General features: G+C 74.6%; 1 protein-coding gene across 1 annotated transcript; it reads right to left on the bottom strand.

Moving 5' to 3' along the window:
* Nucleotides 1-485: 485 nt before the first annotated feature.
* On the bottom strand, nucleotides 486-26,988 carry ASH1L (ASH1 like histone lysine methyltransferase). Its single transcript, XM_039910847.1, is given in 31 exon segments — nucleotides 486-606; nucleotides 737-1,074; nucleotides 1,210-1,250; nucleotides 1,345-1,511; nucleotides 1,619-1,791; nucleotides 1,914-2,052; nucleotides 2,156-2,246; nucleotides 2,357-2,443; nucleotides 2,548-2,796; nucleotides 2,993-3,125; nucleotides 3,211-3,265; nucleotides 5,735-5,887; nucleotides 6,001-6,164; nucleotides 6,284-6,381; nucleotides 6,491-6,652; nucleotides 6,792-6,900; nucleotides 7,029-7,175; nucleotides 7,543-7,749; nucleotides 7,848-7,956; nucleotides 8,080-8,125; nucleotides 8,300-8,373; nucleotides 8,496-8,590; nucleotides 8,946-9,152; nucleotides 9,897-10,396; nucleotides 10,460-10,578; nucleotides 10,777-10,893; nucleotides 11,248-11,614; nucleotides 11,616-14,750; nucleotides 14,844-15,734; nucleotides 18,583-19,098; nucleotides 26,924-26,988. Coding segments are annotated over 30 exon segments (8,670 nt in total). The 5' UTR covers nucleotides 18,988-19,098; nucleotides 26,924-26,988; the 3' UTR covers nucleotides 486-514.
* Nucleotides 26,989-27,587: the final 599 nt, after the last annotated feature.

The following is a 27,587-nucleotide window of genomic DNA, read 5'->3' as shown; positions in this document are numbered from 1 at the left end:
GCTCCGGCAGGGAATACTGTTCGGCTGTTGGCGCGGCGACGCCGGGGGCGCGGGCGTTAGGGCGGGCGGGCGCGGCGGACACACGGAAGCCACGGTGCAGCAAACACACCACACGGCGGGCGGGGGGGGGGGTCGGGGGCCGGGGGGGGCCGGGGGGGGAGGGAGAAACGGGACGGCCGCGGGGCGCCCCGGGCCGCCCCGCCCCCCCCGCCGTACCGGGGACAAGTGCTGTGGGTGACGCCGGGCTCCCGTCTCACCGGGAGCCGGCGGTGGGCGGCGGGAGGCCCCCCCGGCTCTCGGGACTCAGAGTCCCGGCCGGCGGCGGGGAGGGGGCCGCGGGCCCGGGGGCCGGCCGCGGGAACCGAGTTACCGGACTGTCTTGGACAGATTCCTCCTCCTCCTCCTCCTCCCGCCTCCCGCGGGCGCGTGTCCGTGGCGGGGGGTGCGGCGGGCGGCGCGGGGCGGCCCCGGCCTCCCTTCCGCCGTGGCGCTGGGGTGGACGGCCCGGGGCCGGTCACTTCCGGAAGCCGCTCTCCGCCATCAGCAGCGTCCGCCGCCGCAGCCTCCGGCCGGAGCCCTCCTCCAGCAGGTAGGTCACGTCGATGGCTGAGGGGAGGGGAGGGGGCTCAGCCCACGGGGCCCCCCCGCCCCGCCCGCTTCCGTCCTCCCCTCCCGGGGGAAAACGCCCCCCCGCCCCCCCACCGAGCCGCCCCGGGGCGCCGCGCGACCGCCTCACCGTTCTTCCCCGGGATCTTGTCCAGGAGGGCGAGCAGGATCTGGTTGAGGCGCTCCCGCTGGCTGTGCCGCTGGTCCTCGGGCGAGGAGGCCGGGGGCGCGTCCCGCCCGCCCTCCTCGGCCGGCGGCGGCGGCGGCCCGGCCTTCCCGTCGCCCTGGCCGGGCTCCCCGGGGGCGGGGGCGGCCGCCTCGGCCCGCTGGCCGGGCTCCTGGCCGGGCGGGTCTCCGCCGGGCGCGGGCTCCCGGCCGCCCAGCACCTCCTCCATGGGGGGCAGCGACTCCTCCTCCTGGCCCAGCTCCTTGAGGGGCGGCTTGGGACGCTCGGACTTCCAGGCCGACCTGGGGGGCGGGGGGCGGAGGGCGGGGCCCGGTTGGGGCGGGGACCCCCTCCCCGACGGCGAGGCGGGCCGGGCGCGCTCTCCCCCGCCCCGGGCTCACGCGCCGCCCGCCTCCCCCGGCCCCCGCGGGACTCACCTCCCTCCGTTCCGCTTGTAGTTGTCCGGGACGTAGTGAGGCTGCGGCGCGGGGGAGGAGAGGGAGGGTGAGTCGGGGCCGGGCCGCCTCGGGGCCGTCCCCTCCCCGGGGCGCGCGGCGGGGGGGAGGTCTCACCGAGAAGTCCCTCTTGGGCGTGAGGCGCTTGGGGAAGTGGTCGAAGGCGTAGGGCTTGGTGCACACCGGGTAGCGGTTGCGGTGGATCTTGTAGAACAGGTGGGCCGACTTGTCGAGCCGGTAGTCGCAGATGTACACGTCCTGCTCCTTCACGCCTTTGGGCCGGCCTGGGACACCAGCGCCCTCAGGACCCCCGCCCGCCGGGACGCCCGCCGCCGCCCCCCGGCCTCGCCCGCCGCCCCCCTCCCCGGCCGGCGGCCCGCCCCCGGCCCACCTTTGCAGTAGGTGTAAAGGTCGAGCACGCAGCAGGTGCCCACCACGGCCTCGAGGGGGATGATCTCGTACAGCGGCACCCGGAACAGCTCGTTGTGGTAGAAGCGGCGGGACGGGGAGTGGTGGGTCTCGTGAGGGCGGAAGTAGTGGTGGCCGAAGGCGAAACGCTCCTCCCTGCGGGGGCGACAGGCCGCCCAGGGAGACGGTCGGCGGGGGGCGGGGGGCGCGGGCCGGAGGGGCGGGGCGGAAGCGGGCGGTCGGGGGTGGGGGGGGGCCGGGGGAGGGGCCGCACGCACTTGTCGTTCTTCCAGAGCTTCTCGATGCGGAAGATGTCCAGCTTGGCGCGGTTGACGTGGGACAGCAGCCGGTAGGACTGCCGCACCGGGTGCCCGTCGGGGGTTCGCCGACTGTCCCGCATCAGGTAGACGCAGTCGCCTGCGGGCGGGCGGGCGGTGAGCTCGGCGCTCCGCCCATCCGAAGCCCCTCGCCCGGCCCGCCGCCCGCCTCCCCGCCCCGGGGCCGCGGGGCACGGACCCACCTTGGTGCAGGAGCAAGTCATCCCGCAGCAGGCAGATGAAGTAGACGCAGCCGGGCTGGGCGTAGTGGGGCCGGGGGATCATGGGCACCTCCTGGGCGGGCAGAGGGGCCGGAGGAAGGACGGGTGAGCGGCCGCTCCCGGCCGGCCGCCGCCCAGGCCGGGCGGGGAGGACGCGGGGACGGACGCACGGGGGCTCCTCACCCTGTCGACGGGCCGGGGGTCGCACTGTTCGCACAGGTAGTGCTCCACGTCCGAGGTGACGCCCAGACAGTCGCAGTGCTGCCAAACCTGCGCGGGGGGTTGGGGGGGGTCCGCCGGGTCAGCGCGGGGCGGGGGGCGCCCGGCTCCCCCCGGCCCGGGCCCGCCCCGCCCCGCCCGTCCCCGCCCCGCACCATGCACTTGTCACACTGGATCATGAGGCCCTCGTCCTTGTAGAGGCCGCAGACGCAGCGGATGACGTCGTCGTCCTTCTCGTGGCCGCTCTCCTTCTCGCACAGGGAGGCCTCGCTGCTGTCCGCCTCGCTGGCCGTCTCGCCCACGATCTCGTCGATCTGGGCGGCCGCCTCGTGCCGGGCGCTGTAGTAGGCCTTGCGCAGCCGGCACACCGCCCGCCCGATGGGGGACTTGCGCCCGTGGTACTTCTGGGGGAGGGCACGGCCGGCCGGGCCCCTCAGCGCCCGCGCCCCCGGGGGAGCCGTCCCCCGCCGGGGCCCGTCCCAGGCCACGGGGGTCCCCGGGGGCGACCGGGGGACGAGGCCACCGCGCGGGGGGCGGGCCGGGCCCCCGGGGGTCCCCCCCTCCCCGCCCCCCGGCCCGGAGGGGGCGGCTCCCGCTCACCTCGGCGTTGCGGAAGACCTTGAGCATGTCCGCGTCGAAAGCTTCCACGGTCTTGTAGTAGCCGGTCAAAATCTGCTTCTCGATGGTGGCCAGGTCCAAGGGTTCCAGGATCTTCTCGTAGTACTCGGCGTTCCTGGCCGGTGCCGAGCCCAGGGTCAGCCCGGCCCGGCGGGGAGGGTCCCTCCGCCCCCTTCACCCACCCCGGCTCCCGCACTTACTTCTTCTTCGGCGGGAGGGTGAGCAGCGGGGCCGCCAGCGCCTGGCGCGAGGAATCTGGGGAGGAGACGCGGGGGCGTCGGGGCGGCGCGGGGGCCCCGGGGACGACGGACCCGACCCCTCCCCATCCTCCTCTTCTCCTTGCTCTCCCCGTCACGGCCAACAACCACCTGCCCCCCACCTCCTCTCTCCCCCGTCCCCGACCCCTTCCCTCCCGCCTGCCGGATCCCGACTTCACCCCCGCGTGGGCCTCCCCGCCTCTCTCCCGGCTCCGGACGGTGCCGTCGCTCGGATCGTGTCTCTAAGACGTGGCCTCTCCACGCAGATCTCCTCTCCTCGAAGGTCGCCCGCCCGCGCCTCTCTGCGCCGGGGCAGAAACCCCCAACCGTCGCCCCTCTCCCTCCTACCCGTCCACGTCACCCGCTCTCTTCCCTACACCCGGCGGCTCTCTCTCTCTCTCCTTGAACCCCTCCCGTCCGGCTTCCGCCCCCTTCGCCGCACAGAAGCCTCCCCCTCGAAGGTCGCCGGTGGTCTCCTTCTTGCCAAGTCCGACGGCCTCTACTCCATCCTAACGGTCCTCCGCCTCTCGGCGGCCTTTGGACACGGCCGACCGCCCTCCTCTCCCGGAAACGTTATCCAACCTAGGCTCCGCTGCCACTGTCCTCTCCTGGGTCTCCTCCGTCTCTCTGGCCGACCGTTCTCGGTCTCTTTCGGGGGGCTCCTCCTCTGCCTCCCACCCCCTTCACGGCGGGGGTCTCTCGAGGCTCAGCTCCGGGTCCCCTTCTCTTCTCCATCTACACCCCCTCTCTTGGATAACTCGACTGCTCCCATGGCTTCCACTCCCACCAATCTCCACCTCCAGCCCCGACCTCTCTCCCCCTCCGCAGTCTGGCGTCTCCTCCAGCCTTCGCGACATCCCTACCGGGATGTCCCGCCTACACCTCCAACTTAACAGGTCCGAAACGGAACCCAAACCCCGTCCTCCCCGACTTTCCCGCCGCCGGCACCGGCGTCCTCCCTGCCTCACAGGCCGGTAACCTGGGCGTCGCCCTCGACCCTTCTCTTTCGTTCAACCCACGTACCCCACCGGGTCGATCAAATCCCCCCTTCCCTCCCCGTCCGCAGCGCTACCGGGTTAATCCAAGCACTCATCCCATCCCGCCCGGGTTACTGCATCGGCCCCTTGGCCGACCCTCCCCGCCTGCTGTCTCTCCCTATTTCGGTCCATACTTCACTCCGCTGCCTGGATCGTTTTTCTAAAAAAATTTCAGTCCTTGTTTCGCCACGCCTCAGAAACGTCCGGCGGTCGCCCCTCCACCTCCGCATCGAGCAGAAACTCCCCAAAGTCGGCTGCTGTTACCCGGTCCTCTCCCGAGCGCTTAATGCAGCTCTTTGCACACGGTAAGTGCTCGCTCGATAAATACGACTGAGCGAGTGACGTATCCAGATCCATAACTTATTTGTTTACATTCACGTCTGTCTCCCCCTCTAGACTCTGAGTTTGCTGCGGGCAGGGAACGCGTCCTACCGACTCTTACGCCGGACCCTCCCGAGTGCTTAATACAGTGCTCTGCGCACAGCGAGCGTTCGATGACGACGATCGACAGACCGGTCTCCGGTTCCGTCTGATCACGCGTTGGAGAATTTTCTCTGACCGCTTGGGTTGTCGCTATTCTTTAGTCTGTCTCTCTCAGAGTGTAAGCTCCGTGTGGGGAGAGAACGTGTCACCGTTTTCTTCTGCACTTCCAAAAGAACTACTACAGTGCCCTGCATGCGACCTACTGAGCCCTTACTGTGTGCGGAGCACTGTACTAAGCACTTCGGAGCGCCCAACAGACCCGAGTGGGTAGAGGTGGTCCCCGCCCAAGAGGACCTTAGAGGTCGGCGGGGGAGAGAGACCCGAAACCAATTCCGGATGGACGGGTACGCAGGTGCCGTGGGGCTGGGGGCGGTGAATACTGAAGCACTTCAGAGGTGCTGACGAAATCCCACCCCTCCTCCTCCTCCTGTTGACATCCTCCTCGCTGCCTCTTCCTCTCCCTCTTCCTTCGTAGCCCTCGGCTTCCCCCGTCCTCAACGCCCCCCTGAGCTCACGCCTCCTCCCGGAGGCCTTCCCCGATCCATCTCTCCGCCCCCTCCCCGCCCCGGCCCTCGGCATTTCGGCACGTCCCGCGTCCGAGCGGCGCTCCGGACCCCCAGAGGGCTGCAGCGCTCACGCGGCCGCCCCGTGGGGACCGTCGGTCGACCCCCCCCGGCCCGTCTCCCGCGTCGGCCCGCAACCCCCCCCGGGGCAGGGATCGCGTCTCCCGATCCTCTTGCACTCTCCCGAGCGCCGAGGCCCGGGATCGCGGCCGGCATTCGGCACCCGGCCCCGGCAGGCGACGGACCCCTCTCGCCCGTGTCTCCGGTCTCCCTCATAAGGAACTCCGGGTGATCCGGGGGGCCCGCGGGCCGCGATCCCCCGGCCCCTCCGCCCCGGTCGGCCCCCGGGGTCCGTCCCCCCGGCCCCGCCCCCCGGGGCGGCACCTTTGTAGGAGACGATGCCGTCGCAGATCTCCTTGAAGATCTGGGCCAGGCGGGCGGCCCGCGCCACCTCGATGTTCTCCTCGGCCGCGGCCAGCCGCCGGGTGCGCACCGAGCGGGCCGTCTGCAGGGCCGAGAACTGCGTCATGAACACGTCTGGAGGGGCGGAGCAGAGCGGGGGCGACGGCCCCGTCAGCGCCGGCCGGGCCGGGCCGGGCCGGGCCGGACCGGGCGCCCCCCCGGCAGCGGCCCGCGGCGCCCCGCCTCACCGGACTTGATGTTGCCGTCGTCCCGGCAGATGCCGCTCCAGCGGGTGTAGAGGGCCGGGCCCCCCGGGGCCAGGGTGTCGTCCGGGTCCTTCAGCTCCTCCTGCTTCTGCCGGATCCGCTCCCAGTTGCGCACCAGGAAGACGCGGCGGCGCAGGACGAAATTCCTGCGGGGCGGGAGGGCGCGGCTGGGGAGCGGCCCCGGGACCGACCGCCCGCCCGCCGGGGGCGGGAGGGGGAGGCGCGACCGGGCCGAGACGGGAGGGGGGGCCGGGGCCGGGCCTACCTCTCGCGGTTGGACATGGGCTTCATCAGCAGCTGGGGGGTCAGCCGGGGGGCCGGGGCGTTGACGTTCTCGCTGGGCTCCTCGGGCAGGTGGCCTCTCTGGGGGCGGGGGACACGGGCGCGAGGTCCGCGGGGGTACAGAGGGCGGCCGGACGCCCCGCGCCGCGCCCCGGCCCCCCGCCCCGCGGCCCTCCCCCGGCCGGCTCACCCTCTTCTTGAGCTTGTGCTTGGATTTCCTCTTCTCCTTGGAACGGCCGGACCGCCTGTGGGCGGCGGAGGGCTGCGAGCCCTTGCTGGGGAGCCCGCTCACCCGCTGACTCTTGCCGCCGATGATGCCCCGGCACTTCTCGAAGCCGCACTTGCACAGTTGCTGGAGGAGAGGGGCGGGGAGGAGAGCGGCGGGGGCCTTAGAAACTGGCAGCGCCACCCGGGGACGGAGGAGGAGCAGGAGGAGGAAGAGGTGCCCGCGGCGGCCGGCGGGAGGGAGCGGGGGGACGGGACCCTCCCACCTGCTTCTCCACGTTGAAGGAGTGGAAGTTGTAGTCGTACGTCAGCTCCGTCCCGGCCGGCATGTCCTTCAGGGCGTACAGCCCGATCCGGTAGACCCCGTTGACGGACCTGGGGGGGGGCGGGAGGACAGGCGGGCGGGCAGCCGGGGCCCAGCGGCCCCGGGGTCCCGCCCTCCCCCCGCCCCCGGCCCCTTCCACCGCCCGCCCCCCGCCCGTCCACCGCCCGCGGGCCGCTACCATTTCTGCATCTCGCAGTTGGGGTCGCAGCTGTGGTTGATGAACCTGGCCTCGTTGCCCATGCGGTAGCTGTCGATCACCATGCCGCTGTCCAGGTTCAGGCAGTAATGGTCGCTGTGGTTGTGGTACTGTTCGATCATCCGGTTCCTGGGGGGCAGGAGGAGGGGCGGGATGAGGCCGGGGGGGGACCCCCGCCCGGGAAGGCCCCTTCCCTCCCCTCGCCGTCCCCTCCCGCGTCGCCCCGACGCGCTCCCTTTACCCACGGCCCTCGTGCCCGTTTCTCTAACTCTACCGACCCGGATTCGCGGCCGACTCCCCCTCCGGATGGTCGGCCGGAGCCGGGCTGGGGGTGTGCCCGCCCGCCGCTCCGCCGCCCCCCGCCAGGCAAGCACGCGCTCCGGCGCTCGAGAGGGACGAGCCGGCCCCGGCCGGGCCAACGAGGGTTCCCGGGGCGCTCCGGGGCCGCTCCCCGGGCCCCTCGGGCTCCCCCGGGGCCGTCCCCGCGGCCGGCTACCTGAACTCCTGCTCGCTGACCACCTCGCCCAGGTACTCGATGATGAACTGGCCGGCCCTGAGGGGCTCCTTGGTGCGGATGCCCCAGCCCTTCTCCTCGGCCCGGAAGCGTTCGAGGCACTGCACCCACTCGTGCCTCTGGATGCGCTGGTTACAGCAGCGCTCCCCACAGGGGCACGTGTTGGGCGAACACTCGGCGAAGATCATCCTGCGAGGGGGGGGGGGGGGACGGCTCAGGTCCGGCACGGTCCCGCGAGGTCCCCCCCGGGGCCCGTCCCCGCCCCCCCGGCCCCCGCGGGCGGCTACCTGTTCAGACAGTCGTCCAGGCAGCCCTCCCCGTGGCCGTCGTCGGGCTTCCGGCAGTTGCAGGTGGTGGCCTCGTAGCCCGAGAAGGGCTTGACGTCCACGTAGACGTCTTTGTGGGGAGACCGGCGGGGCGGGGTGAGCGCGGCCGCGGGGGACGGGGTGGGGGGGCGGCAGGGGGAGGGGCGGGGCGCGGGGGACGGGGCGGGGGCGGGGGGCGCCCACGGATACTCACTTGAGCGGATCTTTTTATACAGCGGGACGTCGGGCTTCTTGTAGAGCTGGGAGGGGGAGACGGGGAGCGGGGTGCGGGGAGGACAGAGGCCGTCAACGGCGGGGCCCGGGGGGGTCCCGAGGAGCGGCGGCGGACGCCGGCCCTCCGCCCTCGGGCCTCCGGGCCGGGGGGGCGGGGAAGGGAGAGGGGGGCGGGAAGGGCGCCGCCGCGAGCCCCGCACCTGGTTGTGCTTCCACTGCCACAGGGTGTCGTACGGCAGCTGGAAGTCCACCCGCTTCTGCCGCAGGTACTTGCCTGGAAGGACAGAGGGGACCGCGTCGGCGGGGGGGGGGACGGGGACGGGGGGGGGGTCCGGCCGGCCGAGGGGGCGGTCCCCGGGGACGGGGCGGGGGGGTGGGGGGGGCGGACCCACGCACCGACGTGGATGGGGGCGGGGAACAGGCCGTGGTCGTGCTCCCCGGGGGTGTACTCCAGCTTCTCCTTCTTCAGCTGCATCAGGCGGCTCCTGGGGCTGCGGGGCAGAGCGGGAAGGGGCCCGGTGGGCGGGGGCCGGACCGTCCGGGGGCCCGCCGCCGCCCTCGGCCGTTGGAGGGAGCCGGCGCTCCAGGGACCGGCCTTCTGCCCCCTCACCCCCCGCCCCCCGGCTGACAGATCGGGGCCGGGGGTCGGGGGGCGAGGGACGGAGCGGGCGGGCGCCCGGTGGTCCGAGAGCACGTCCACCACGAGGCTCGCCGCACCGCGGCCGCTTAACGGACAGCTCGACGACCGGCATCGCGACCCGTCCCCCCCGTCCCGGTCCCACGGGGGCCGCCCCGCCTTCCCGGACCGCCCCCTCCCCCGGCCCCGCGCGCCCGCCGCGTACGCACTCGGTGGTTTTGAAGACGTCCGAGTAGAGCCCGGCCTTCTGGTATTTCTTCTTCGGGGGTCGCGGGGCCTTCTTCTCCCGCGGGACCGGGGCGGGCGGCGGGGGGGGGGGGGGCGGCGGCGGCGGCGGCGGGGGCTCCTCGGGCTCAGGCGGTTCGGCGGGGGCGTCCGGGGCCGGGCTCGGCGGCGCGACGGCCGACCCGGGGAAGCTGGGCGGACGGACCGGGCGCGTCACCGGCCGCGCCGGCGGCCCGGGCTCCGGGGCCGGATCCGAGCCGGCGCGTGCGGGCCGGCCGCGCCGGCCCCGTCCCGCCCCCCCGCTCCCCGAGGAAGCCTCCCGGCACCTGGGGACGGCGAGGGGAGGGCCGGTTCTCCGTGTCGGGACGCCCCCACCTCAGCGGGGTCCAGCGGCCTCTTTCTCGGGGATCTTTTCCCCCTCTGGGAAACGCGGGGGAGGGTTGGGGAGACCCACGGGGAGGGGCGATCGGGAGGCCCACCCCCACGCTCCGCTCCGGCCCCGGGCCCGGACCGCCACCGGGAAAATCGCAGGCAAGTCAGCCGAGTCGGTCCCCCGGGCGGCCGGGGGTGGGGGTGGGGGGGGTCCCTCGCCGACCGTTCAGAGAGGCGTCCCTCGACCCCGCCCCCACCCCGTTCCCGGCAGCTCACACGTTCTCCGCCCACCGCCGCTCTGGGACCCCCGAGGGCCGAGCTGGTAACCGGCGCCCCCGCCACGTCCCACGTCCCCCGCGCCGTTGGGACCGGCGGGGCCGGGGGCCGCCGCCCGGCCTCGGGCTGGCGCTTCGGGGAGCCGGGAGGGGCCGTCCGGCGGTCCCCGGAGAGCCGGGGAGCCCGAAGCGCGCGACGGCCGCCCGTTCCGCCTGCCGGACCCCCGGCGATCCACGCCGCCGGGCCGGGCCCCGGGGGTGGAGGGAGGCCCCCCCAGCACCTCGTACCTCGGGGCGGCCTCCCGCTCCTCCTCGTCCTCGGGAAGCGGCTTGGGCCTCTTGCGGCCGTGCTGCTCCTCGTCCGGCGGCCACTGCTTCCTCTTCCAGCCGCGGCCGGGCTCGGGCTCCGGGGCCGGGCCGGGCGCCCCGCTCCGCCCCACGCTCTGCACGACGGCCTCGATGACGTCGGTGACGGTGTCGGGGTGCGGCCGGGGCTCGGCGGCGGCGGCGGCGGGCGGCCCCTCGGCCGGCGGCTCCCCGGGCCGGGGCGGGGACTTGGGCGGGCGGCCCGGCCGGCGCTTGACGAAGTTGTTCCCGGTCCGGGCCTGCCTCTGCAGTTTTTTGGCTTTCAGGATCTTGTTGACGTGGTCCAGGTTCTTCTTGGTGGCCAGGATCTTGTCGAAGTGGCCCACCTTGCGGGCGTGCGGCGGGCCGGGGTCCGGGGCCCGCCGCTTCAGCTGGGGCGGGGGGCGGCCTCCGTCCCCGCCGGCGTCGCCGGGGGCGGCCGGGCCCGGCGGGCCCTCGGGCCTCCCCAGGCCCCGGGGAGGCTCCCGGCCGGGGCCCTGCTGGGCGGCGGCGGCGGCCCCGGGGTCCGGGCTCTCGTGCGGGGCCGCCCGCTGCGGGAGGCCGTCCGGCGGGTCGCCGGCGGCCGCCCCGGGCCTCGGGCCGCTCCGCGGGAGGACCCCGAGCCCTGGAAGAGACGAGGAGGGCGGGGGCGTGAGCGCGCTGGTTCCCCTCCTTCCATCGTATTCCCCGGGCTCTTACCGCGGGTAAAGCGCTGCGCTAAGCGCTCGGGAGAGGATGCCGGGACACCAGACGGACAGGCGCCTTCCCGGCCCGCGACGGGCTCCCTCGTCCCGCCCCCGGCCGGCCCCCGGCGGGCACGTGCCTGTGGAAGACGGGCCCTCAGACAACGGTCTCCTCCGGGTGGGGCTGGCATGGGTGTTGTCCAAGGGTCTCTGCGGCGGGGCTTTGTCCAGGGCCGGCTGGGAGCCCGTCGGGGGAGCTGCGCGTGCGCACACGCAAACCGGTCGGCCTGGGACCCGCGGGATCCCCGCCTCGCTCGGGGGGCCCCCGACCCGGCCCCCCTCCCTCCCCGGTGACCCCCCCCCGGGACACGGGCCGCCCCCCACCTGCCGGGTGGGCCGCCCTTAGGAACCCAATCCCCCCGGCCCCCCGGCCCCGAAGCCGCGCCGCTCTCCGTCTCCCGCGTCCCGGGCGGGGAGCGTGGCGGGCCGGGCCGGAGCGGGCCGCGGCGGACGCCCGCAGACGGACGGGGTTCGGCCGGGCGTCCGCCGGGGGCCGCGCGGGGCGGCGGCGGGCCCTCTCCTCCCCGCCCCCGGGGGGCCCGCGCCCGTACCTGCCAGCGCCCGCAGGGTCCTCTCGCCGCCGGGCGGGGGCGGCTCCTTCCCCGCCGGCCGAGCCAGGGGGCCGTCCTGGGCGGAGAAGAGGCCGGGGCCGTCGGGGCTCCGCCTGCGGCCGACGGCTCCCGCCGCGGCCCGGCAGCTGCCTATTGCACTTGTGAAGAGGTTCGTGTGCTCGGGGCCGCCGGGCGGCTCGGCGCCGCCGCCGCAGCCGCCCGCGGCGGGGGCGAAGGCGCCCGGGGCCCGGGCCGGTCCGCCCTCGGCGCCGTCCGACGGCGGGGGCGGGGCCGGGGCCCCGGGCTCCGGCTCCCGGGCCGCCCAGGGGTCCTCGCGGGCGAGCGGGCCGCGGGGCGGGGGGGGGCGGGGCCAGGTGGGGGCAGGCCAGGTGCCAGCGGTGCTCGTCCTTGTGTCTGTGGCGCTCGGCGCCGGGGCCCTCCTTGGCCAGGCGGTAACGCTGGAGGCCGTCGAGGGCGGGCCGGGGGGCGGCCGGGCCCGGGCCCGGGGGGTCCCCGGTCCGGTGGTCGCGGTGCTTGTGCCGGTGCCGGTGCTTGTGCTCCACCATCCAGCCGTAGGCCACCTCGGGCGGGACGCCGGGGTAGGCGCCCACGGAGAGCAGGGGGCCCCGGCCGGCGGCGGCGGCCGCGGCGGCGGCGGCGGCGGCGGCCAGCAGGGCCTCCTGCTGCTGCAGCAGCTTATGCTTCTTCTTGCGGTACTTGGCCGGGTTGAGGAGCAGGTGGCCGGCGTGCACGTAGGAGGGCGGGGGCAGCGGGGCCAGGGGGGCGGGGAAGGAGGGCGAGGGAGGGGGCGGGGGCGGGGCCGGGGCCGGGGCGGCGGCCGGCGGGGGCGGGGGCGGGTAGAGGGCCGGCGGGTAGCGGCCGTAGTAGCCCAGGCCGAGCGGGGCGGAGGCCAGCGGCGAGGGCGAGTAGGGCAGGCCGTAGGACGGGTAGAAGCCGGCGCCGGAGAGCGGGAAGCTCAGGCCGGGCAGGAAGGGCACCTCGGCCACGGCCTGGCGCGCCTTGGCGGGCCGGCCCCGTCTCCTCTTGGGGTCGGCGTCGCGGCCGTAGCGCCGCGGGTCCAGCGGGAAGGCCGGCGGCGGGTAGAAGCTGCCGAAGTTGATGCGGAAGATGGTGGGCAGCGGCTGGCGGGCGGCGCCGAAGCGCAGGCGGCTGCGGTGGGTGATGCGGATCTCGCTCAGCCGGCCGGCCAGCTCCTCCAGCTCCGCCAGGAAGCCCGGGTCCTGCCGGCCGCGCAGGGCCGGCCGCTTCTTCTTCTTGCGTTTCCGCTTCTGCCGCTTGAGCTGGTCGTAGCCGAGGTAGTCGTGGGCCCGCCGCTTCCGCTTGTGCTTGTCCTTCAGGCCGCCCAGGGCCGCGGCCGCCGCCGCCGCCGCCGCCGCCGCCTCGGGCACCAGCAGGGCCGCGTGCTCGAAGGAGTGGCGCCGCTTCCGCGCGCCGCCCGCCTTCTCGGCCCGGTCCGAGGTGCTGTTGTTGTCCGTGCCGATGCCGCTGTCGCTGGGCGCCGTCTCGTCGCTGTGGGCCTCGCTGGCCGGGGAGGGCGTGGCCTCCTTGAGGGCGGCCAGCTCGCTGAGGTGGGCGGGGGGCGGGGGCGAGTGCGGCAGCAGGGTGGGCGGCGAGAGGCGGCGCCGGGCCCGGGCCGCCTTGCGCCCGCCCGCCGGCCGGCCGTGGCCGTGCAGGAAGGGCACGGGGCCCGGCTCGGCGAAGCCGGCGTCGCTGCTGGCGGGGCTCTGGCCCCCGCTGGCCCCGGACGAGTGGGAGCGGCCCGGGGAGGGCAGGGCCTCGGGGCCCGGGCCGCCGCCGCCCCCCGGCAGGAGGATGGGGCCCAGGCCCGGCCCGCCCGCCAGGAAGCCGTTGAGCAGGGCCTTGGGCTTACGGCCGCGCCGCTTGCCGATGTAGATGGTCCCCTTCTTGCTCACGTTGATCTGCTGGCCCAGCTTGGAGCCGAAGGTGGCCGCCAGGGTGGACATGGGGCCCGGCAGCTGGGGCGGGGCGGCCCCGGGGCCCCCCGGCGCCCCCGGGCCCCCGGCCTCCGCCGCGGCCGCCGCCGTGGCCGCCGCCGCCGCCGAGCTGGACAGGATCTGCGTCAGGAGCCGCTTGCGCTTCAGCGTCTTCATCTTGTTGATCTTGCGGACGATGGTCTTCATCAGCTGGCCGTGGGCCCGCTTGGCCACCCGCGGGCCGGGGTCCCCCGCCAGGCCCGCCCCGGCCAGGCCGCCGCCCGCCGCCGGCCCCAGCGCCGGCCCCCGCCGCCGGTCCTCCCGCTCGAAGAAGCCGTCGGCCACGTCCAGCGGGCCCGGGCCCTCGGCCCCGACGAAGGGGGCCATGGACAGCACCGGCGGCTGCCTCGGGGCCGGGGGCCGCAGCTGCCGCTTGGGCCGCCCCCGCTTCTTCGGGAAGGGGGAGCCCGCCAGGCCCGGCGGGGGCGGGGGCAGCGGGGGCGGGGGCGGCGGGGGCCCGAAGCTGGGGATCTCGATCTCGGGCTGCAGGACGGGCGGGCCGGGCTCCTCCTTGGCGGGCGGCCCCGGCAGCGAGAAGACCTTGGAGGCGGGCACCCGGAGGGCCCGCTTCGGGGGCCCCTCCAGCTGGGGCATGTCCTGGGCCCGGGGCCGGCCCCGCTTGGGCCGGTAGAGCTCCGGCAGCAGGTCGGCCGAGACGCGCACCCCGGCCGGCAGCTTGTGGGAGCCGAAGGGCCGGTGGGCGGGCGGCCCGGCCGGGCTCAGCTTGGGCAGCCGGTGTTTGAAGAAGTCGCGCTCCACGAAGACCGGCGGGCCCAGGCCCTTGAGGAACGGGGCCGGGTCGGGGCCGCCCCCGGGCCCGGCCCCCGGCCCGGGGCGGCCGGCGCGGGCCACGCTCTGGAAGAGCTCGGCGCGGTCCAGCTCCAGCGCCTTGGGCGAGCGGCAGGCGGCCCGGGCCACCACCTTGGTCCAGCGCGGCTTCCGCCCCTTCCGCTTCTTCAGCGGCTTGGCCTGCAGGCCGCCGGCCGCCCCCGGGCAGCACTTCTCGGCCGCCGCCGCCGCCGCCCCCAGGGCGCCCAGGGCCCCCAGCGCCCGCAGCGGCTTGGGGCCGAACAGGCCGCCGAACCCGACCGGCCCCGCCTCCTTGCCCAGCACGGAGCCGGCCCGGGGGCCCTCGTCCGAGCCCGGGGGGCCGTGGCCCCGCGGGCGGTGGGCCGGGGGGACGCGGTCGGGGGAGAAGGGCCGCCTGCCCGCCGCCCCGGCCTCCGAGACCCCCTCGGGCGCCTCCGCCGAGGGGCCCGGCGGCGGCGGGACCGGGGGCGGCGGGGCCGGGGCCGCCCCCGCGGGGGTCCGGCTCAGGGCGGCCACCGAGACGGCCGGGGCGGGCGAGGGCAGGCTGCCCTCCCCCGCGGCGCTGAAGGGGGATTTGGCGGACGAGGCGTCGGAGGCGCCCCCCGGGCGGAAGTCCGGGGACGTGCAGTAGACGGCCGACGGCTTCTCCGGCCTGCCCGCCTCCGGGCCCCCGCCCCGCTCCGCGGGGCCGGGGGCCGCGCCGTCCGCCGCGGGGCCCGGCCCCGGGCCCGAGGCGCCGTCCCTGCGCCCGGAGGCCTTGTCCGGGCCCACGTCGCGGAAGGGCCGGCCGGCCGCCGACCTGTCCGGGAGCCGGCCCCCGGGGGGCCCCTCGCCCGGGAAGCCGGCGGGCTCCGGGCCGTCGAGGCCGGCGCCGGGCGGGCCGTGGGCCGCCGGCGGGGCCGGGCCGGGCCCCGGGGGCTCGGCCTGGAGGCCGCCCGGGTCCCCGGCGGCCGGACCCGGGCCGGGGCCGGGGCCGGGGCCCGGCGGGGGCCTCCGCGCCGGCTCCTTGGGCGGCGGGGCCGGGGCCGGCCCCTTGCCCGGCTCGCGGCTCACCAGGCCCAGCAGGGAGCCCAGCCCCGGCCTCCTGGCCGGCTCCTTGGCTGGGGGTCCCGGGACCGACCCGAGGCCCGGGGGCTTCCTGGGCAGCTCCTTGCCGGTCGGCCCGGCGGCCGGGGCGGGGCCGGCCCGGCGGGCCGGGTCCTTGGCGACGAACGGGGGCCCCGGCTTCCTCCCGGGGTCCTTGGCCGGCAAGCCCCCCGGCGCTCCCGGGCCGGCCCGCTTGCCGGGGTCCTTGGCCGGAGGCCCGCCGGCCGGCTTCTTGGCCGGGTCCTTGCCGGGCGCGGCCCCCCCGGCCGCCGGCCCGGGCGCCGCCTTCTTGGGCTTGGCCTTGGCTGACTTGGCCGGGGGGCAGGTGGCGATGAGCTGGGCCAGCTTCTCCGTGACGCTGGCGGCGCCGTTGGGCAAGGCCCGCTCTTTGGGGTCGGGGGGCGCCCGGCTACCCCCCGAGGCGGGCGGCGGCGGCCCCGCCTTGGGGCCGTCGGCCATCTCGGCGCGGAGGGGAGACGGTTTCCGGGGAGCGGAGGGGGCCTCGGCCGGCGGGTGGCGGTGGAGGCTCTCGGCGACCGGACCATCGTCCGCCTTCCGGAACGGCTTGGCCGGGTCCTGCGGAGGCCGAGGGTGCGGAGCTCAGAGGGCGGCCCGGCCCCCGGGACCGCCCCCCGGCCCGCCCCCAACCCTCCCGGCCCCCGGCCGGGGGCCCCCCGCCGCCAGGCCCACGACTCGGCCCCCTAGAAAACCGCACCCCCCCCCCCGCCGACGCCGCGGCGGGCGGGCCGGCCGCCCTCGTCCCGGTGAAGGCCTCGGCGGGAACCCGGACTCGCCCCCCGCCTGCCCCCACCCCCCGCGACCGTCGCCCGCCCGCCCGCCGGCCTCCTCCGTTACGGCCGGGGGTCCGTCCCGCCGCCCCCGCCACCCGGAGGATGGAGGCCGGTCCCCCTTGGGCTCGGAAGGGGGCCCGGGACGGCGCCCACCACCCGGCCGAAGCCGGGTTCACGGCAGGGACGACGGGGTGAGGAGGGGGGATGGCCCGGGCTCCAGTCCTTCCGCTTGCGGGGTCGCCTTGGGGAATCTATTCACCCTCCCCGGGGCCAGTCTCCCGAAATGATAATAAGAATACTTGGGGTATTTAGAGCGTTCACTACGCGCCAGGCACCGCTCTAAACACTGGAGTGGATCCGAGCTCATGGGGTTAAACGCCGTCCCCGTCCCACACGGGGTTCACGGATTAGTCACCGTTACAGAGATGAGATAGCCGAGGCCCAGCGAAGTTAAGTGACTCGGCCGAGGTCGCGCGGCGGACGAGCGGCGGAGCCGGGATTAGAACCCACGACCTTCGGACTCTCGGGCCCGGGCTCTAGCCGCCGAACCGTACCGCTGGGTCCCGCTGGGCCACGCGTGGGACGGGACCGGGGGCCGTCGGCCGGCCGCGGAGCGGAGGAGGGTCCCCGCGGGCGGGCGTGGGGTTCGTGGGCCCGCCGGGCTTTCCCGCGGGCTCCCGACTCTCCAGTGCCCTCGGTGCCCTTGTCCGGTCTGTGCCGCCACAACTCGGGGGCGACGGCCTACGTCCGGGCGGGGTGGTCCCCGGGGCCCAGAGGGGCCACTGCCAGGCTCCTCAGCTGCCCACACCGCCCTATCCCGGCACGCCGGACGTCCTCGGGGAGGCCGCGCCGCCTCTCTGAGCCTCAGTTTCCTCGACTCTGAGACGGCAGCACGAACCCCGCCTCGCCCTCCCAGAGACGCGTGCCGGGAGGGCGGCACGGGGCAGGCCGGAAGCCGGGATTCCCCATCGCCGCCGCCGTCGCTCTCCCCGATCGGCGGTGCGGGAAACCGAGGCCCGGGGAGATCGTGCGCCTCCCTGGAGGTCGGGCGGCATCGGGCGGCCGCGGGGGTCGACCGGGGCGCCTCGCCCTCAAGACCCAGGCCCGCCACACCCCCCGAGGCTGGTGGGGGGGCGGTTCCGTAGCCACCGGGTGTCCCGAGCCCCTCGCCCGGCCGTCCCGACGCCCCCCCGGGGGCCCTCCGCCCGCCTCCCACGCCTCCCCGGCACCGTGCTCCTCCTCCGCGCTCCCGCCCCCAGGCCCCCCACCCCCTACCGCGCCTGGGCCCGTGAATACCCGGGCAGGCGGCCCGGACCGGGAGCCCCGCCAAGCCCTGCTGGGGAGAGGCGGCCAGCAGGGCCATTAGCAGGGGCGAGCGGGGACCCCCACCCGCCGGGGCCGGGTTCCCGAAAGCCAGGTTTCCGCAGCAGAGCCGCCCCCGGGGGGTGGGCCCTGGAAGCCGGGGCCGACGGACCGCCCCGCCGGGGGAGGGAGGGAGGGAGGGAGGGGGCGACGGAGGGAGGGAGGCAGGGGCGAGGGGCAGCACCAGGCCTGGGCAGCCGCCTCCCCCCAGACCGGACCCCCGGGACCTCCCTCCGGGGGGACGGCAGGGTTGGGCTCCCGGGGCGGTGCCGGGGAGCGGGGAGGGGAGGGGGAGAAGGCCGGGCCGGAGGCGCGGCAGGGTTTGCACAACAGCAGCGCGGCGGCTCGCTCCCGAGAGGCCGGGCCGCCCGCCAGCGCTGGATGGCTGGACGGCTCCCTCCCCCCGGCTCCCGCCCCCGCTCGCCTTGGCCCGGCCCAAGCCGCCGGCTCACCAGGCCCGCTCCCCTCCGTCCCGGGTGGGACCCTCGAGGCGGCGGGGCCCGGGGTCGCCCTCGGGGGAGGTGCCCCGGCCCCCCGGCCCACCCCCGGCCGCGTTCCCTTGCCCCCCGGGGCCGCCGAGCGGGCCTCTTCGTGGGGCCGCAGCGAAACCTCCGGAGGCCGGATCCCGCCGCCCCGGCCCCCCGGGGCCCCGCCGGCGGCCCGCGGGGACCCTCCGGAGCGCACCGTCTTTCGGCCCACCCCGTCCCGCGGGTCTCCGGGAGGCTCCGTCGCCCCCGCTCACCGTCCGGGCCGCGGCCGAGGATCCTGCCCCGCCCAACCCCGGCCAATAAGATCACCGAGACCCCTCCGCGGGAGCCCGGAGGAGGGCCGCCGGCCGCACCCCTCTGTCCTCCCCGCGGCTTGCCGTGGAACCCCCGCCCCGGGTTGGCCCAGGATTGGCACGCACCACAGACCCCACGGCGCTGACCCTCCTCCTCCTCTCGCTCCAGCTCCTACTCCAGACCCCGGCCTGCTCGGGACGGCCCCGCCCGCTGCCGGTGGGGGACGGGAGGCTGAGCCCCCGATCCCGCACCGTCCCGCCGTCAGCCCCTCGCCCCCTCGAAACCACCGGTGACCCGGAGCTGGACCGCAGGCTCCCCTGGGTCGGCGGCCGTGCCTGCCGCCGCCGCCGCCCCGTGCTCGGTACGATACCCCGCGCGGACGGGGCGCTCCGTCGCCGCCGCCGGCGGATCGGTCGAACGTCCCCGACGGGTACAAGTGGGTTACCGGCGCCGGGGCCCCGGGCCGCCCTCCGCGCGCCCTCGACTCACCCGCTTGGCGGGGCCGGGCTCGGCCCGGTCGTCGCCGGCCTTGCCGCCCTTGAGCGGCTTCCTGGGCTGGCGTCCGGTGGCCCGGACGGCCGGACGGCACACGTAGTTCTCCAGGCTCTTGGGCGGCTTCTTGGTCCTCTTGGCCTGCAGGCCGATCTTCAGCTTCAGGTTCCCCTCGGAGAAGTTGGTCTCCTTGACGGAGAACTGCGGGGGCGCCTCGGCCTCGGGCCCGTCGGGCCCCCGCCCCGCCTCGCCCCGGCCCCAGGCGTCCTCCGGGCGCTCGGCCTCCCTCCTGCCGCCCGAGGGGCCGGGGCCCGAGCCGGCGGCGGCCCCGGGGCCCTTCCTGGGGAACCCTTCCGCGTCCGCCGAGCCCAGGCCTAACATGGCACAGTTCCGAGGGTCCATCCCGGGCAGGCGCTACCGCGGGGGAGCTCCTCGCCAGGCTGCCGGGGTCCTGGCGCGCTCCGCCGCGGCCACGGTGGGAGAAGGGGTGGCGGCGGCGACGCCTCTTCGGTTCTGTGGGGTGGGGCGGGTCGGGGGGAGACGGAGAGAGAGGGAGAGAGAACGAGGACAGTCGGTTAGCGACCCAGCTGGGGAGGGGGGTGGCGAGCGGGGGACGGTGTCCCGCGTCCCGCTCTCCGGCCCCCCCGGCCATCTCGCTCCCCGAGGCCTCCCCCTCCCACACTGGCACTCGCGTGCCCCTGCTGCCCCGCCGGGGCCCGGGAAGCCGAGCGGGCGCCGCCGGCGAGGCCTGGCCCCGAAAGGCCTCCCTTTCCCTTCGCTCGCCTCGCCTCTCCTCGCCATCTGCAGCTGGCAGGCAGCTCGCGAGGGGGCGGGTGCCGGGGCAGCTGCCGGGATGCTATTTCGGGGCCCGCGCTCGCCGGGGATCACCTCCTCCCGCCGGCGCGGGCCGGCCCCGCCGCCCGGCGCCTGCCGCCCGCCACGCCGCCCGCCCCGGGGGGGCCCCCGGGCCCTCCGCGGAAAAACCGCCGGTCCACGGGGTCTCCGCCCCCGCCGCCGGGCCGGCCGCGAGGCCCGGCCTCCCTCTCCGCCCCGCCGCCGGGCCCGCCGGCTCCGAGGGGCCGACTGAGCGTTCACCGCGGGGCGGGGGGCGCCGGGGCCCGCCGCGCCCGCCCGCTCCCCGTTCCCCACCGCGCTCGCGGGCCAACGGACGCGGGATCTTAACCCCGCTGCACGGCGGGGAGACTGAGTCGGTCGGTCGGCCATTCGTATCTACTGAGTCCTCACTTAGTGCCGGGCGCTGAGCCGAACGGTTGAGAGAGGACGCTACGACAATAAACAGACCCATTCTCGGCCCACAACGAGTTTACAGTCCAGAGAGGGAGGCGGACGTTACTAGAAAGAGATAAATAAATCAACCGAGGTCCAGAGGTCACCCGGCAGGCCGGGGGCCCGGGGCCGGGGCTTTGGTGTGCGCGGGGGTTGACCGGGCCTCCTTCCTGCAGCGACTAGACTCTTGTCGGGCCCCAGGGCAGCACCGGTCGGGGTCGGGGGGCGGGGGGGTTGCGGGGCATTCATTCATTCATTCATTTATTCAGTAGTATTTACTGAGCGCTTACTCTGTGCAGAGCACTGTACTAAGCGCTTGGAATGAACAAGTCGGCAACAGATAGAGACGGTCCCTGCCGTTTGAGGGGCTTACAGGCCCGGCCCACCCCGGTTCCCCCCCCGGCCCCCGGGGAACGTTCTCCGTAGAGGCTGCGGGTCCGGCTCTCGCCCCTCGGTCTCCGCCACCCCCCACTGCTCCAAGTAATAGTAATAATAACGACGGTGGTATCTATTAAGCGCTTACTACGTGCCAGGCGCTGGGGTGCCCCCGAGCCAACCGAGTCGGACACGGTCCCCGGCCCACGTGGCGCTCACCGTCTCAATCCCCCTCTTCCAGAGGAGGGAACTGAGGCCCGGGGAAGTGAAGTGGCTCGCCCAAGGCCCCGCGGCAGAGTGTCGGAGCCGGGATTAGAACCCAGGACCTTCCGACTCCCAGGCCCGGGCTCTAGCCACGACGCCGGGCCGCTTCCCCGGGCCTCGGTCACCTCATCTGTAGAAAGGGGACGGAGATTGGGCGTCCCACGGGGGACGGGGACCGTGCCCAACCCGATTACGGGGTATCCGCCCCAGTGCTCAGTACAGTGCCCGGCACACAATAAGCGCTTCCCGAATGCCACAGCCACGCCAATTATTTCTATCGTCCCCGGCTCCCTCCACCTGCGGACAGACACCTCCTCCGGGGGGTCTTCTCTCCATCCCCTCTTGGCAGCGGGGCTGCCCCGGGGGCAGATTGCCGCTCTTAGCCCGGGCCGGCCCCTGCTTCGACCGTGTGTTTCCCAGGGCTCAGGAGGACGCCCGGCGGGCACCAAGAGGGCCCCCGGGGAAGGGAGAAGTCCCCATCCTTTGCTTGGCGAGCCCTGTCGGCTCGTCGTGGGCAGGGAGGGTGTCTGTTTACTGTTCTCTTGTCCCCCCGCGAGCGCTCTGTACAGCGCTCCGCACACGGTAAGGGCCCGATGGATACGACCGACTGGCCGCCTTGCACGTCGATGACCGCGCTTCAGCCTGGGAGGTCCACAAGCGGGGAGCTCCTCCCGGGGAGGAAACTGAGGCCCAGACCAGGTTCGAGGTCGCCGGGCCGGGCCCCGGGGGGTCACGTCCACCCGAGGCTCGGGGCCCGGAGCAGGCGGCCGGCCGGCCGGGCCGGGGAGGGTCCCCGAGGTCCGCGTCGCTCCTCGTCCGCCCGCCGGTCCGTCCCCCTCCCGGCCCCAGCTCTTCTCGCTGCCCTGGCCGGGGGGTGGCCCCGCACACCACCCCCGCCCCCTCCCCAAGCCCGCCGGCGGCCAACGGGCGGGTGGGCTGCTCGGCCGCCGGGACTCTTGGAGTGTGAGCGGAGCGTTTGAGACCATTTGCGCTACGCACCCCCTCACCCCCCACCCCGACCCGCCAAGGAACCGACAGACGGAGAGCGGCAGACTTTGTCCCGGCGTGGCGGAGGAGCGGGGCCGAGCGCGGGGAGGCACGGCCCACGGCCTCTCCACGCCGCCGGCCTCTCTGGAAGCAGTCGGGCCCGGGTCGGGGCCCCGAGGCCCCGGGGGGCTGGGCAGGCAGGAGGCTCGAGGCCCGGCCCCCCGGGGCCGATGCTCTCCAGCCTGGCCCGGCCTCACCTGCGCGCCCGCCCGCCCGCCCGCACAGCCAGCCTCTCACACCATCACAGGCATTACCTCACGGGATCCCGCCCGCCCGCCCTCCCGTCGGCCGGCCCCCTCTCCGCCGGCCCCGGGGCCGTCCTTGGCCGAGCCCTCCTCCGCGTCGGTACCCACGGTTTTCCCGAGCGGGCGTCGGGGAATCGCCCAGAAGGAGATAACGACACCGGCTCTGCCTTCCAGGAACTGGAATCCAGCAGGGCGAGCTGCATTGGCATAAGGTGACGGATGACTCGCAGTTAAGCGGGAGACAATAGGTACAAAGAACGGAAACCCGTGAATGTCAACAAGCAGATCGCCGTGCGGAGACGGGGACCGGGGGGAGGCGGGCACCCGTCAGGGCATCCCTGTCAGTCGTAGCCCGCCCCCCTCGCCCCCGGCCGATGCCCTGCCCCCTCGGCCCGTGGAGGCCAGCCTCTAGGCAAGAATATGACGGGGACCTAGGCGGCGGGCCGTCGGGGACCCGGCGCCGTGCGCGTTCTCTCGCGGGGAAGGCGGTGAGGACCCCGCGCGCCCCTACAGCCCCGCGCCACAACGTCGGGGCCCCCTGGCCTCACAGGCTCAGGGACCACCGCCACCCCTGCAGCCCTACACCACACTGTCCGGACTCCCCGGGTCCCCCGCGGCCCGACGCCCCCGGGACCGGGGTCGGGGCTCTCCGGGACCCCAGGGTCAGGGCCCCGGGCACCCGGGCACGTGGAGACGCCCGACTGTGGGCGGCTGAATCGAGGGAGCCTCCATCGGGACCGGGGCGAAGGGCGGGACGGCGGAGTCTGAACCCCGGCTGGCTGGGAGCAGCTTTCTACCCCTGGAGGGCCCTTCTCGGGGGCGACCGTCCACCCGTCCCCCCCCGGTCCGGCCCCCGGGGCTCCGGACCGCCTCGGCCGGGCGGCTCGGACTCTTGGAGACGCCCTTCGCCCCCTTAGAACCACGCGGAGGCAGGGTGGCCTGGTGGTGAGAATCCGGGCCCCGAGAGTCCCACGGTCTAGTCCCGGCGCTGCCCCGGACCTCCTCCGTGGCCTTGGGCGATCGATCGGTCAACCGACGGGATTTACTGAGCACTCACAGTGTGCGGACCACTGCGCTCCGCGTTTGGGAAAGCCCCTTACCGGGGGACGGGGACCCTGCCTGATTCCCACCCGCGTCGTCTCTCCCGGCCCTGGGTACAAGCGCTCCGCCCCCGCCGTAAGCGCTTAATAGACACCGCTCCTGCTTCAAAACAATAAAGAGTCGCTACACGTGACCCCTGCCCGCAAGGAACTTACAGTCTCAGGAGGCGGGGAGACCGACCTGAAGGTCAAAAACGGACCGGGGAAACAGCAGAGTAGGAGAAACATTTACACAAACGCCGTGGGGAGAGTCCTGAAGGGGACCGGCCGAAGCAGAGGGGACGGCCGACGGGGGGAGGAGGGGCTTAGTGGGGGAAAGCCTCTTGGAGGAGATGTGCTTTCGGGAGCGTTTTGAAGGTGGGGAGACGGGAGGACTGTCGGATGGGAAGGAGGGAGGCCCGGGCTCGAGGGAGGGGTCGGCGGCGCGACGGGGGAGACTGAGGCCCGGACGGCGGGTTGGCCTCGGGGGAGCGGGGCGGACGGACGGGGCTCGCGGGAGACCGGCGAGGCCGGGCGGGAAAGGAGACAGCGGACTCGAGCTCCTCCGAGCCGACGGGCAGGTCTCCGACTACCGGCTTCCTCATCCGTGCAACGGGACGGGGGCTGGGCCGGATTCCGATCGCCTTCCAGCCCACACGGTGAGATCCCGGGAGGGCAGGGCCGCCGTTGACTGACGCTACCGTGCTCTCCGAAATGCTCAACACGAGGCTCCGCACACGGACGGCGCTCGACCGACACCGTCGTCTGACTGAGCTCCGCTCCCGGAACCCGGCCCAGCGCTCGGCACGCGGGAAGCGCTGAACCGACGCCACGCCGGGAAGGCCGCGATTTACACCCGGACTGCCGGGGATCAGCATCGAGCCGGGACACCCGAAGCCCCTCCCCTCCTCGCTCGCCCACCCACCCCCCCCCGATACCATCAGGAGCAGTGCCCATCCCAAACGCCATCACCCTAAGCCCACCAGCTTGTCGGGGACGGACCGGTCGAAGCGTCGGTACCGGAGTTTACCGGGCACCCACTGGACGTGCGGCGTGACACCGAGCGCTCGAGAAAGTACGACCGAAGCGTGAGAAACGTCTCCCGTCCGCCAGACCTTCCTCTCTAACGGGGGAGACGGACACGAAAAACACTGCCGGGAGAGTGATCCGAATAAATCACCGACCGCGCACGTGAATACACACGTTTATTCTCCGGTGCCGAGGGTGAGGATCAATCGATAGGCCGGGGCTGGAGGTGACCGCTTGGTTGACAAGACCTACAGAGAGCCCTTCACCCCCACGCGCGAGGGGTCACCCTGACACCCAGGGACGCGCGGACGGCTGGCGGGTACACACAGACCGTCAGGGCCGCCGGGGCTCCCGGCCCCCACCGGCTGCCCGTGGGGGACGCCCAGACCCTCGCACGCACGCGCTGTCGGGGCTCCCCGGTACACCCAAGCCACCTGCTGGGGACACCCAGACCCCCTCGTACACACGGACCGTCGGGGCCACCCGGGTCCCTGGTATACAAAGACTGTGTTGTGGACAGCTAGGTCCCCGGGACGCAACGGCAGGTAGGGCCACCCACGTCCCTAGCACCCACCGGCCGTCAGGGGCACCTAAACCCTTGTACACGCAGGCTGTTGGGCCCCAGTACACGCAGGCTGCCTCCCAGGGGCACCAGACCGGCGGGCCCACCCAGGTCCCTAGGACACACAGCCCGCCCGTCGGGGACACCTAAACCTTTGTACACAGGCCGTCGGGCCCACCCGGGTCCCGTAGTTCACTCAGGCTGTCTTTCGGGGATACTTAAACCCTCGTACACGGGGTCCGGTCAGGCCCGCCCAGAGGCCCGGTCCACACGGGCCGTCTGACAGGGAAACCTAGTACACACAGAGTCCGGTCAGGCCCTCCCGGAGGCCCGGTCCACGTGGGCTGCCCGTCAGGGATACCTAAGCCCTCGTACACACACGCCATCTGTCAGGGATACCTAAACTGCTGGTACACACAGAGTCCGGTCAGGCCCACCCAGGCCGCCTGTCAGGAACACCTAAAACCTTGTACACACAGAGTCTGGCCAGGCCCTCCCAGAGGCCGGCCATCAGGGACACCTAAACCCTCGTACACAAAGTCTGGTCAGGCCTCCTGTCAGGGATACTCTAGGACACACCGAGTCCGGTCAGGCCCGCCCAGAGGCCGTCCATCAAGTATACCTAAAACCTTGTACACACAGAGTCCGCTCAGGTCCTCCCGGAGGCCCGGTCCACACGGCCTGCCAGGCGGGGACACCTAAGCCCTCGTACACACAGAGTCCGGTCAGGCCCACCCACGCCATCTGCCAGGGACACCTAAAACCTCGTCCGCACACAGTCCGCTCAGGCCCGCCAGGGGCCGTCCACCAAGTATACCTAAACCCTTGTACACGCAGAGTCCGGTCAGGCCCGCCCACAGGCCCGGTCCACACGGGCCGCCGGTCAGAGAAACCTAGTATACACAGAGTCCGGTCAGGTCCTCTCAGGCCGCCTGCCAGGGACACCTAACCCTCGTACACACACAGTCCGGTCAGGCCCACCCAGAGGCCGGCCATCAGGTATGCCTAAAACCTCGTACACACACAGAGTCCGGTCAAGCCCACCCCGAGGCCGGCCATCAAGTCTACTAAATCCTGGTACACGCGGAGTCCGCTCGGGCCCGCCCAGAGGCCTCCTGTCAGAGACACCTAAAACCTCGTACACACACAGTCCGGTCAGGGCCACCCCAGAGGCCGGCCATCAAGTCTCCCTAAATCCTTGGACACACACAGAGTCCGGTCAAGCCCACCCCGAGGCCGGCCATCAAGTCTACCTAAATCCTGGTACACGCGGAGTCCGCTCGGGCCCGCCCAGAGCCCTCCTGCCAGGGACACCTAAAACCTCGTACACACACAGTCCGGTCAGGCCCACCCGGAGGCCGGCCATCAAGTCTACCTAAATCTTTGCACACAGAGAGTCCGCTCAGGCCCACCCAGCGGCCTCCTGTCAGGCATACCTAACCCCTGGTACACACAGAGACCAGTCAGGCCCAGCCAGAGGCCTCCTGTCAGGGACACCTAAACCCTGGTACACACCGAGAGTCCGGTCAGGGCCACCCCAGAGGCCGGCCATCAAGTCTACCTAAATCCTGGCACACCCCGAGTCCGGTCAGGCCCGCCCCGAGGCCTCCTGCCAGGGACACCTAAAACCTGGTACACACCGAGAGTCCGGTCAGGGCCACCCCAGAGGCCGGCCATCAAGTCGACCTAAATCCTGGCACACACACAGTGTCCAGTCAGGCCCGCCCAAAAGCCTCCAGTCAGGGATACCTAAACCCTCGTACACACAGAGTCCGGTCAGGCCCACCCCGAGGCCGTCCTGTCAGGAATACCTAAAACCTGGTACACACCGAGAGTCCGGCCCACCCAGAGGCCGGCCTTCAAGTCGACCTAAATCTTGGCACACAGAGTGTCCAGTCAGGCCCACCCAGAGGCCGTCCTGTCAGGAATCCCTAAACCTTGGTACACACAGAGTCCGGTCAGGCCCACCCAGAGGCCTCCTGTCAGGAATCCCTAAAACCTGGTACACACACAGAGTCGGGTCAGGCCCACCCCGAGGCCGGCCATCAAGTCGACCTAAATCCTGGCACACGCACAGTGTCCAGTCAGGCCCGCCCCGAGGCCTCCTGCCAGGGACACCTAAAACCTGGTACACACCGAGAGTCCGGTCAGGGCCACCCCAGAGGCCCGGCCATCAAGTCGACCTAAATCCTGGCACACGCACAGTGTCCAGTCAGGCCCGGCCAGAGGCCTCCTGTCAGGAATACCTAAAACCTCGTACACACGCAGTCCGGTCAGGCCCACCCTGAGGCCTCCTGCGAGGAATCCCCAAACCCTGGCGCACGCACACAGAGGCCGGTGAGGCGGGCCGGGATGCCGGGGGACCCCCCCCCCCCCGGGTCCCGGGGGGAGGGGGAGGGGGAGGGGGCGCGCCCCCCCCCCCCGCGAGCACGCGCGCCGACCGCACTCACCGAGGCCGGGGCGGCCGTCGTCGTGGTGGCGGCGGCGGGGTCCGGATCCGGGTCCCGTCCCGGGCTCGGGGTCGGGCGGGGGGGCGGGGGGCGTCGGGTCCGGTGCGGTCCGGGGCGGGGCGGGGCGGGCGGGAGCGGACGGGCGAGCGGGGAGGCGGGGCCCGCGCCGCCCGAGCGTCTCCCCTCCTCACCGCCGGAGCCCAAAATGGCGGCGGCGGCGGGGGGAGGGGAGCGGAGCGGAGCGGAGCGCGGGGGAGGGGGCGGCCCGGGCCTCGCGGGCCCCGCGGGCGGCGGCGGCGGCGGCGGCCCCCCCCCGCAGGCGGGTCCCGGGAGGGAGCGAAGGGCGCCTCGGGGCCGCCCCCTCCGCCCCCCCCTCACCGACCGCTCCCGCCGCTCGCGCGCGCCCGAGGCCCCTCACACGCGCGCGCGCCGCCGCCGCCGCCGTCTCCTCACGCAGGCGGGCAGGCGCGCGCCCGGCCGCTCTCCGGCCGCCCCCGCCCGTGCGCAGGCGCGGCGCCCGGCTGGGGGCGGGGGGGGGAGGGGGGGGCGTCCCGCTCCTCGCGCTCCCGCCCGGCGCCCCCCACCCACCCCTGGCGAGGCGGGGCGCGACCCCCGGCGCGAGCCCACACGCCGCCCTCCCGCGGCGCGTGCGCGTGCGCCAGCG

Source organism: Ornithorhynchus anatinus, chromosome X5 (assembly GCF_004115215.2).
Source record: "Ornithorhynchus anatinus isolate Pmale09 chromosome X5, mOrnAna1.pri.v4, whole genome shotgun sequence".
NCBI lineage: Eukaryota > Metazoa > Chordata > Mammalia > Monotremata > Ornithorhynchidae > Ornithorhynchus > Ornithorhynchus anatinus.
The sequence above is the reverse complement of the archived record's forward strand: the minus strand, read 5'-3'. Positions and strand labels throughout refer to the sequence as shown.